This window comes from Chaetodon auriga, chromosome 6 (genome assembly GCF_051107435.1).
Source record: "Chaetodon auriga isolate fChaAug3 chromosome 6, fChaAug3.hap1, whole genome shotgun sequence".
Classification (NCBI taxonomy): Eukaryota; Metazoa; Chordata; class Actinopteri; order Chaetodontiformes; family Chaetodontidae; genus Chaetodon; species Chaetodon auriga.
Genome location: NC_135079.1, coordinates 5,696,293 through 5,708,005, shown reverse-complemented (window position 1 = coordinate 5,708,005; position 11,713 = coordinate 5,696,293). Strand labels below are relative to the sequence as shown.

The window sequence follows — 11,713 nt, the reverse complement described above, 5'->3', positions numbered from 1 at the left end:
CTAAAGCTTTTTGTTCAAAGGCCACTTGATTATTACAGTGTATTTTAATAGCAGTAAATCATGCTGATCAAAACAGACCACTGTGATTATATGGCCTTTGGCTCAAGTTCTTATCCTGACAGAAGAAAAAAAAGGAAAAGGTCTAGAATAACACTGACATACTTGCTGTGGTTTAATCAAGTCTGGAGCTTTGAGAGCATAGCGGTGGTCTGGCCAGACGGCTGCAGCAACACACGAAGATGATATTTGAGCCCGTGCGGTGAAAGCTGAGCTCCTTCACTCTGCCTAAAGTGACTTGAGAGGTGATATTTCGGCAAAATGTCCTAAGTTACTGCTCTGTGTGAAGATTACATCAAATGGGAGAGAAGTTACTGAGATATAACATATGGTGAGAAGGCAGAGTCGAATGCTGCATATGATTTTACACATATTTATACTTAAAGGACTTTTTTGTGAAGAAATGTGAGAGATGGGGCACAAAGTCTGTGATCGGTGTAAAACTGCATTCAAAAATGCATCTGAAGCTGATGTGAGGCTTCATCGGTCTGAACTCGTCAGATCACGTGGGGATCTTAAGTTACAGCCTTTTCATACGGACACTCTTTCCTTGCTGAGCTGCAAGGAAGGGGCAGAAGCACAAAGAGGGAATTTCATGCAAAAAGAAACTTTATTTTGGAAGATACCGCTTTGATTTGTCTAAGTCTGAGTGCTGAAGCCTTGTGTTAGTTTTGGCTTAATACTGGAAGCTATTTTTGCAACAGGACTGTGGATTTTGTTCTCCCCCCTCACATAAGACTCATGAGGAGAACTTCACTGCCGGTATGGAGAGCAGGAATGATTGCAGTAACCATTAACGTACATACGGGCATGTGGGTATTGTGTTAAGTTCCACTTGAAATCACGTGAACCTATGTTTATAAGCTGCAATAAATACTTTTTAAATCAACAGTGAATAAAATGACCTGATGACTCTCACAGCCAACAGAGAATAATCAAACGTTTGTTTGCATGCAGCTGTATGAAGCCTTTAAGCCTCTTTTAGCTCATTGTTTTAGTTTTCTGGCCTGCAGCTCATCAGCCTTAAAGGATACCCAGACACAGCCGGCAGCCGTTTTCAGCCAATAAAGTTCATATAAACTCACTATACGCTGCCTTCCCAGCACCAAAGGGTAGATGGACAAAGCATGGTGGAGCCTTTAGCAGCTTAAGAGGCAAACATTTCCCTCGGGAGCTGGTGGAGGTGAAAACAGAGCTGGAAGGAGAGTTAACGCTGGACTTAAATTCTTCAGGTTGACAGAAACACAAGTCCAAATGAAAATGTCGCTCCGTGTCTGCTGGATGTGTTAGTGTGAGGATGTTCTCTAACACGGTGGCAACCGCTTTAAATCCCAGGTGTTTTCAGCTTATTCTGCGGCCCCAAAGTAGCCAAAATATATTAAAGCATCTTAAAAGTACTTTATGGAGCTTTTTGACCACTGGTGTGCTCTATATAATGTTTCCATGAGCGGGTCTCCATACTGTTTTTATCTTGTGTTCCACCACCACGGGGATGCACATGCACAACACAAGCAGGAGGTTAACGTGATATAAAATTCACAATAAAACAAAGCAATGCAGCTATTAAAGAGCACATGAAGAAGAAGAAGAGCACACAGCGGTGTAAGCAATGCAGCTTTGAAAAGATTAAAAAGGGGTTTGCAGATGTTTTAAGAGGTGGAAAATACATTCAACATGTTTTTAGGCCTCAAGGACACATATAATGTATTTCTGGTGAGCATAGCTGAAAGTAAACAAACTCTGTTTGTTCACAATAAAGACTCCACGGGACATCTTTAATCATCGCCTGTCCATGCATTATTAAAGCAAAAAGAAAAACAAAAGGAAGACAAGAATTGCATCAACTCAGTCTGATAAAGGTGGGTTCACACACGTCTACTTGCATCAGCTGAAGTGCTCGTGCTAAGGGGGCCACTGGTGTTACGCATTACTTAAGACTGCCTGCGCTCTCACATACTGCATCAGCCCACTCGTATCAGTGGGTGACATCCCTCCAGGTTAAATCATGCCTCCCTAGGGAGGCGAGAGTATGTCATCGGTGCAAACGGCTGGCCGAGGCTCAGAGGGAGCCTTTTAATTGTAGCTTGTGTCATGCTGAAATAATCAGGGAGTCTGCCATGTCAGGAAAGGTTGCCTGCAATAAACAGCGTCGTGTTACAGGTGCCATGTGTTATTTTACAGGTTTTCTTACAGCTACAACCACTCGCATCCTTGTGCAGAGATGAGAGGTCCGCTTCATCTTCACTGTGTTTGCTGTTTTCCGAACAAATTAATGCCACCTCAGTGTGAAGCTGCTGTGTCTGCTGCCACTGGAGGTGCTGTTGATCCAAAGAAAAGAAATATTACGATTGTGCTTGAAGGAGAATTTGTTCTTTTCTGCACAGATCAGAGAAATCAAACGAAAGCCGTATTCCTGTGTGGATATCAGTTTCAGTCATAACGGAGAAAAACATATTAAAAAGCATTATTTTGGATGTGTTTTCTGATATAATGTGAATTCAAGCACAATGGGAAAAACCCTTTACACAAAATGCTCTTCATGTTTTGGGATGCTTTATCACTTTTTATATGGCAGTTAATTTGGAGAGAATTTGTGAGGAATTGTTTGTTCAGTTGAAAAGAAAAACTAATTGAACTGTATGGGCTGCACTCAACAGTGAATTACTGTTGTAAAGTTATTCCACACCTGAGAGGAAGTGTTTAGAAAATTCTAATTGTATTCCCATTTCAGCTGTCAGAGAGAACGAGGCATAATTTGCCAACCAGTTGACTGTGAGACAGGTGAAATTGAACGTTCAGGCTTTGAGAGTGAACTTGAGGTTTAATCTTAGCATCCAACCAGAAAATACTAATCCTAGGGAGGAGTGTGTGCATGTTCATTACAAAAAAAAAAAAAATGAAAGTAAAAGCCAAGTGGAGAACAATCAGTGACAGCACTCACCACGATTAAAGTCTCTCTCTGAGTGCCTCTCTGATAACTTGAGCAGTGAAACTTTTCCATTGTCCCTGTCCTATCAATAGAGGAGAGATAGTGAATGCAAATCCAACACAACCCACCTCTATTCCACGCTAAAGTGTGAGCTTAATTAGCTTCGGGAGCAGGTTTGTTGAACAAAAACCTGAAGAACGGAGACATTGATCAAGGGAAAGGCTAGGGAGATAAACGCAAAGAGAGTTGGGCAACCTGATTTGTCTTTAATTAAAAGTAAAAGGGTTATCCTTGCAGAAAGCAGCCGCCGGTCTCCAAAGGCCACTCCAATTACCGAGTGAGACAAAAGGGGGAGTTCTACAAATCCAGCAGTGGCCGGAATGAGAGAGAGCCGGGGAGGTGGTGCTGCCAGGGGGTGTTTGATTTGTGGTGTGGTACAGGAAGCATGTTTGTGAACTGATATATGTGAACGCGTGTGTGTCTCGTTCTAGACTGTTGTTACTGCATGATAACTGTTGTTAAGTCTAGACAGTGTGTAAGTGCTGGAGGTGAGCACCACACCTCCACCTTGTATCACTTCTGTGAGAACTTACTGATCTATGCGTAGAGAACACAGACTTCTTGTTTGATGCTGACCTTGATGGTGAACACAGTCAATAGATACTGAAGTAGCCACAAGTCACCGCTCATGAAGAACATGTACGAAGACAGATGCGATAGACACCAACCAGCAAACTCTCACGCCAAAGTGTGAATAGAGGATAGCGTGGTAGTGTCACGTCAAGGCATGAGAGCACAGGCGTGTATGAAGGTGCAGTGCCAGCGGCAGCGGGAGGGAAGGACGAAGTAGGATGAAGGGCAGCAGCGTCCAGGGATGGAGGTTGGGGCAGAATCTTTGGATCAAGTGTAGTAGGTGGTTATTTTAAGCCAAACCACAATCTACCTAAACAGACTGCAACCGTCAATTGAAATCTTTCTTAGCAAGCTTTATTTTGAAAGTCTAACCAGATGTTGCATATTTATTATTGCCACTGACCAGAATGAGATTTTTCCATGGCTATTACACGCTTTGTCGTCATACCAGGTTGCATCATCAGCACCTCATCCAAGGCAGACCTGGAAGTCACGTCTTCACAGAAGGGTGAATAACTGTGTTTAATGCTTTTTAAGGTAGAAAACATAAAAACCCGAACTTGTGATTTGTTTGTTACCCAGTACGTAATGTACCTGCTCTTTTAGTTAAAGAATTCTCAGGAACTACAGTCAAAAACAGATGTTGCATTTGAGAATCTCGCTACCTCCATCCAACCATTACTGGACAGCGTCTGGTTTTCTGATTGCATCGACAGTTTGGGGGCTCGTCTGGGATGCTTAACGCAAGTTTTCCAAGTTTCCTCGAAACGATCTCTACAGGACAACTATGCACAGCTGGAGACACCCTCCACAACTTGCATGACCAGGAGTAACTCTTCAAGTGACTTGTTCACAGAATGGTGAATAATAATTTAATTGATTATTTGCACTCTGCAGATCTTGAACTTGTGAATGAGTGCAGGGGCAGGAGGGAGAGGCAGGAAACAGGATATGATTTTCCAATCTTTGCATGTGTGTGTGTGTGTCTGTGTGAGTGAGTGTGCTGGAGGGGGGTGGGGGTTGAAAGAGGGCGTCCCTCTCATGGTCCCTCCCCAGCCCTGCCCCTTCACATAGAGGAGTATCCTGTAGCAGGTCCCAAAACTGGAAACTCATTCAGTCCCTTCTGAATGGAGTGTCTTTAACGTGAGAGTGGAGGACTTAACTTTCAGCACGAAAATATGAGAGCCCTGCATTCGGTCCTGGTCGGTGCCTTCCTGACCCTGCTGCTCTGCCTCCCCAGCCCCGGTCATGGAGGTAAGTGCCACTGCAAATCACTCTTTTAGTGTCCTGTTCCCTCCTTCTGCTCCCTTCTGTCAGAGATGCACAGGAGGAGATCAGATCACTGTCCCTGTCAGAGGCTTCCCCAACGCATAAATTAAAGCATGACAAGCTGATGCAAACCATGACTGGGAAACTTAAAACTGAAGGAACTTTTACCGGCATCAACACTGCATTGAGCAAACTGTTTAGAAGTAAACTCCAGATAAGGATTTGCTTTCCCTTTATTTCTCTTTTACTTTGTTGTCTTCCACTCTCACAGTCCTCATGCCATTCATTGCTCGACAGTGAAACCTTCCTTTTCTTGGATGAAACTCAATATATGAGGGGAAAGATGTGCCAGGGGTCTGTCTGTGGTCCAAGGACTGAGACGACATCTGTCGATTTCTCATCTAATGCACTTTTTTTTTTTTCTCTGTGCCTTTCAGTCTGTGCCCGGCTGAATGTGTGAGAGCATTTACCTTGAGAATGTTTGCATTGAAAGCATGTTGCCAAAAGGCAGGAGGTAGTGACGCTGAAGCCCTCTGTGGTTAGAAGGTGAGCTGAGGTCCCTCTGCTGGCAGCAATGAATGGCTCTTTCAGAGAGAAGTGCACAGTTGCAGGCAGAGCTGCTACTTATCCACCCAGAGAGGAGAGATGAAAGTGTAAGAGGGGCTAGTAAGGGAGTGAGAGAGGGTGTGTATGTGTGTTAGGGAGGGGGGATGCTGGAAGGCCAAGGCCCATACAATGGCCTCACAGTGCTTAAGTGAAGTCAGCTACAGATATGTCTCAATGTGATACGATGCAGCCGTTCTTCTTCTTCTTTTTCCCTCCTAAGTGCAGTTAGTGTGGGATGTGGAGTGTCTGGGTGAGGCAAATCTGGTACGTGGATGGGAAGTTGAGATGGTGTCGTCAAACAGCTTAACCAGCTCACCTCAGCGCAAAATTGTACATATGGTGCGTTGGCAGGATCAGCCTTGGACTTAGAACAGCTGTTGGGCCCATTGTCTTCTGCCGGCTGTCAGATCTTCAAACTCTCAGTGCAAATTCCACTCCAATTAAGTCCGGGCAAACCTCTCCATGAGCATTTGCAGCTAGAGTGAAAAAGTGGCTCTTGATCTGAACGGAGGAGTATCACTTTGTTTCTGTGGCACAGAATCAAAGCTCAGCTGGAGAGCTGGAGTCAGCTCTTCTGCACTATGTTCTGTTCACCACATGCATGAAAAGAGTCATTTGCCCTTCTGTTTGCTCATTTATAGATAAACCCAACTGACTGGTGCGATGGCGACACCTCCGCTAAAGAATTAGCTCTACACTGAGCAAGCAGCGACCGCCGTACAGAAACCTTTTCCCCCAACAGCATCTTAGTGCAGATGTCCATACAGTAGATAGGTAGTGCTAAAGATAGTGCTGACTGGTTAAATGGTGCAGGAGATATATTTTTCCAAAACCAAATGTTTCTCTAATCAAACTGATGGTGGAATGAAATAGCAAAACTGTATGAAGGGGACAATTTCTCCTCATCTAATTATCTGCTGGCAGAATCCTTGCTGCCTCAGTGTGAACAGTACTCACCCACTGACCCTGGAGAACTAAATGCTAATGTTGACCAGATGTACCGAGTCACTGATTAGATTTTGGCCCCCCTTTGCTCCGCAAAATGCCTGCCACAAGCTGTCGGGGGACTCTTCCACCAACTACCTAGAAGGCATCCAGAAGGTTTCTTTTCTTCCATGTGTTTACAACTTCAAATGTCACAGGCCATGCGCCACATGACGTCCAGATGCCTCCAAGTCACTGCCGCCTGTCTTTACAGCGGCACTGTGCAGCCTCCAAGGGGTCTACCTGCACCCACTCTTACCATATGTCCCTATCTTCTGGAGCATCTTGCTCAGTAGAAGAAGTGCATTGAGTCAGAGCACGAGCGCAGTGAGTCTTCCCCTTTAATAATATTTTCCATGAGTTTTTTTTTTTTTTCAGTGGTGCAACCTACCACTTTCTCATAGTCTTACACCATCGTGCTTCTTCCGCCCCCATAGCAGCCTCGGGAACAATTATGATGCAGAGTGAGCTCACCAAATCAATTCCATAATCTTCTCTTCACATAGAACATTTGAAGTAAATGTAAGCATACTCAGATATGAGATTAAGCATTACGCGATCAATATATCTTAGCATTCATGCTCGAAGACCTGCTCGTTTAGCCTTCTGGTGATGTCGTGGCCCTCAATTCAGAACTTCCCAGATGATTGATAACACCCTCTGTCACTTAGCCAAGCTCACTAAACACCCGGCGAGCCTTTTAGACCCTGTACTGTATATCCATGAATATCATTTCACCACAGAGTCTCATCGACGACCAGCAGGGCTCTGTATTCAGCAGCCATGTGACACTTCTTTTTCCTTCAATCAAGGGATGCTCACTTTATCGTGGCTCTATCTGAAATTGGACATGACATGTTCCTGTTCTTCAAAAAAGCCTGCAGCTCTGTATCTCTTCCGCGGCCAGGAAGGCTGCTCTTTAATCACTACTTTACCGAGGTTTGGAAAAATTGCCAGGGTAGCTATTTCCAAACCATAAATTGCTCTCCAGTGCTTCCATGTTGTTCGGTTGGCCTGGTAACAGAGTTCATTGTTTGTTTGTTTGTTTTTTATTTGTTTTTCTGTCTGCTGATACAGTAAGCACACGAAGTTGAATGCTTTTATGTAAATCTGTCTGGCAGTTATGCGCTCCTGAGGAAGCCAAGTCCACCGCCACTCCCCTCTGTTGGCCAAACAGTGTGAAAAGTTAACGGCTCCTTTCTTGCCCCATGACCAACCTTTCAACAAAGTCTTCTGCTTGCTGCCTTTTGTGTCGACCCATGTTGCTTTCTGAAAATCCATTTATGAAATATTGGCATTTTCACAAACACCAACATGACCTGACAGATGAAGCGACAGACAAACAGATGAAACGGACAGAAAATGAAACTCTGGTGGCAGAACTACTCATGCTCTATGTAAAATACTACCAATACTGCATGTGTGATGTTAAAAAGACAGTAGATAACATTGTAACAGCACTGACTGAATCACTGCAGATGCTTGTCTTAAAAAGCTCAAATAACATATAATAAGACAACAGCATGTGCTGCAAACAGTGTCTGCACATTTTTGAGTGTTTTAGCGACGTCTTGCTCCTGAATGTGTTTGCATTTTCAATTGCAAAGCTTAACGAGGGGATTTGCATCCCAAGCCTGCATATGAGCCTGCTATCTCCCCCAGAGTATAATGTCTCTATGGTAACAAGAAAAAATAAACATGAAATTTGCCCGGGCTGCGTGAAGTGTCTGTGTACAAGGCCTCCATGTGTTCCTTGAGAGTTGGCACGGGGAATGGTGTGACTACAAGTGTCTGCACAGAAGATTAATAAGTCCAATATTTGCATTGGGAAATTGATGAGATTAGTGTTCTGCCGGTTGTGTTGGTCCCACAGACACACGTTGTGACCCTCCCCTCACCTCTTAGTTTAAACACAACGCGATGTTAGGACAGAATAGAAATGGGGCATTTGGAGTAAATCCAAACAAGAAAATCAGAGTGTTTATAAATGCAGAGCTGAACGCACAGCGCCTTGCCTGCTTCCCCTCTGTCTGAATCCCTCCACGTGGGACTGAAGGGCAGAATGTCCAAAAGAATAAATCTTCACTTCAGCTTTGAAATGTCTGAGGAACATCACGTGCTATTATTATTTTCACTTCAGCCTCTAACCTGCACCAAAATGCAGCACAACACAAAATCATGGTTGACAAGGATGCGTTTTTTCTGCTGCAGTGCATGTCTTCTGAAACATTCTCGTGCTTTGGAAAGCTTGATGAGACCCTCGTAACATCTCAGCATGGGAGACAATCACTACTGATAACGCTTCTAATGTGATATGACCTCCCTCACTTCTGCCTGCCTGATGTTTTATCCGGCACTTCACAGAGAAAGTTTCAGTGACTCATGGTTTATTGACTATTTTCTGGGATTCTGGCCCGAGGCAAACATCATTGCAAGAATCCAAAGTTAGCTCCTTCAGCTTCACCTTGTTCCTGCAGGTAGAGTTTCATATCTCACCTGCAGCAACAGAGCGGACAGCATATCTGCTCAGTGAATACAGTGTCGGCCCCATAATGGAAATGTTAGAGGCTTGATGCGTGCAACAGCAGCAAGTCCTGTCAAGGTGTCCTTGAGCAAGACACGGAGCCGCTGCTGCTCATTCACACAGAGCTGCTGTATTCAGATCAAAAGCTAAAAGCCAGAAATATGACATGCAAAGAATGCTTATTTAATTTAATTACAACTTGGCTCTTATTATCAAAGTTATGGCCATTATTTCTTTCGTTATAAGTAACTGCTGAGATCTTGACACACAGTGACATCCCTATAAAAATGTCCGACGTGGCAGGAACAACCAGACATGGTGTAAATAAGACAATATTTTAGCCAGATTATCAAACCACATCATTTGGAGGTAAAACTGAAAAAGCCAAACTGCACATGATTGCAGCCAGAATGGTAGGTCAGTAAGTCGTTCTGTCATGGATGTTTACAACACACAGTTCGTGTAATAATTTAATCTTCATCTTTGGTTTCTCTTCCAAATAAATTGGCTAAACTTGGGACAACCATAGATTACAAACAGGCAACTGGCCAGGGGCCCCACATGCTATGGACTCCCACAGGCTTCAGGTTCGCTGTGTGTTTTTATTTCCTTGAGCTGGTTACCTCACTGCTCATAATAACAATAATAATAGCTTTATTCATAATGCACCTCTAGCTTTACAACAAAGACATTACATGCAAGTGCTCCACATAGAAAAGGCATGAAATGGACATCAAAACAGGGATAAAAATGTATGTAAAATAAGATAAAATCCACTTGGTAGTAATAGTAAAAGTGAGACAGAATAAGGATGAAAATAAAAGCTCTTTGCTTTTTCCACCGTATGACTTATTTATAGCAGTGTTACAGATTTTAAGCAATTAACTTGATGAGTACAACTGTGTAATTACTGACTGGAACGACGGCGATTACTTCAAAAATAAGACTAAAGTTGTAATAAATCAGAATGATCCTTCAAAGCAGGAGACACGTGCGATGAAGCTATCAAGTTGTCCCTCGCAGGGCCACAGATGTGCCAGATGCACAACCCTTCCAAAACAACAGAGCAGTACTCCTCTTCCTTCTGGATGTATAACTCGCTTTGTTGCCACACTTAAAGCAGAGGACTCGGGGACTTCAAAAGCACATAACATAGCTCAGTTTATTCTCATTGTGATGCAAGAACGCTGAAAAAAAAGACATGTCCCTCGCCTTGAGGTCTCTATACTCCCCTGGCAGATGATCTTTCCCACATTGCTCTCTTTGAGGTTGCTGGCTGTCAACGGCAGGCTGCTCGGATTATATTTTAGGGCCGTGATCTTCTTAGAGCGGGCAGACAGCCCACACACAGACCTCATTTAGCCTTGGGTGTGTACACAAAAGAGTTTCAGTACATAAACACAGGCCCAGATTGTGTCCCTAGGTGCAAGGTCAAAGGCCATCTCATGATGTACTCCTGCGTTGTTTTAACCCTTTACACGTCAATCAGATAAGTCGGTGGAAGGGGGTTTTGCAGCAGATTAGTGACGGATGGTCAACACCCAGATTTCAGGTCTGCGAGTAGCAATTTGGGATTTCAGATTGTTGTTAAACTGTGATTACCTTGTCGCCATGCAATTTTAGGCACTTCTAAGTCGAATCTACAGCAGCAGCAGTTTGAGCTGCATGAGTGAAGGAGGAGAATAGTCAGCATTTACTCCAGACGGCCGCACTATTAAGGAAAATGCCTTGCTGAAGGGCGCTCCAACATTTAGGATTTCGCACTCTCACCACAACTGTTTGTACTGAGAGTTTTACGGCTAAAGGGCAGGGCCCAACGAGGGTTTTCGTGTTTTTCTCAGCAAAAGTGTGAGGGACAGTGTCCTATTAAATTCACGTCCTTGGCCAAAAGCTGGACATACTCAGACATCTGGAATAGTAGATTAGATCTGCTTCATGACATTTTTGAGGATATTGGGTCTTTGCAGCGGCAGGCAACAGGATATGGATGAAAATCAGAGTAATGTTGATTATTTAACATAAGAAGGATTAAGCACTGTAAAATACAAGCAAGTAATAATAAAAGAAATTAACAGTGCTGCATAAAATCAAAGACAACCTAATGTCATGCACATCAGGTCACTTTTAAGACCAAGACCTGAAGTGGAAAACTCAAAGTGTGTGTTATGACCCTGAGACAGACAGACAGACTTTTATTCTTCCCCCACTGCAGCGACTGAACTCTGCATGTTTATTTTTGATAAGAGCTGTTGGGGAGTTTAGTGCCCAAAAATGAAAACTCCAGAGAAAATTCTCATCATCACAGAACTGCCAAGTTTTCAATAAGCAGGAATTATGCATGACCAGATGTCTCGATACGAGTGGCCTCTGTGGGTTTTCTTTTTTTTTTTTAGAGAACAGTCTGTTTTATCATTTTTGGTTGAATAAAGAGAAATCAGTTCTATTCTGGCTGCCATTGTTTCTCCTATCCATTGAGAGTAAAAGGGAAAAGGAATCGCAAAATGTCTTCTCACCCCAAAGGCCTTTTATGGAATTATTCAGTTTACCTCCCAAGATCAGCTCTCAAGATCTCTGCTTGTTTATCGGGGATGTTATCAGCTCTTAGTATCATCAGATATTGTTATCTTACACCATCATGTGATATATATTACTGTCTTAATCAGATTTAAGAACAATGCAGGCTCTGTTAAGCACTCTGCATCGCATGTAGC

General features: G+C 43.5%; 1 protein-coding gene across 1 annotated transcript in view; it reads left to right on the top strand.

Moving 5' to 3' along the window:
- Window positions 1–4,782: 4,782 nt before the first annotated feature.
- The window catches only part of cspg4 (chondroitin sulfate proteoglycan 4), a 67,772-nt gene continuing 60,841 nt past the window's right edge, over window positions 4,783–11,713 (top strand). The window contains exon 1 of the mRNA XM_076732002.1: window positions 4,783–4,873. Within this exon, the coding sequence (XP_076588117.1) occupies window positions 4,798–4,873 (76 nt within the window). The 5' untranslated portion in view covers window positions 4,783–4,797. The remainder of the gene's footprint in view (window positions 4,874–11,713) is intronic.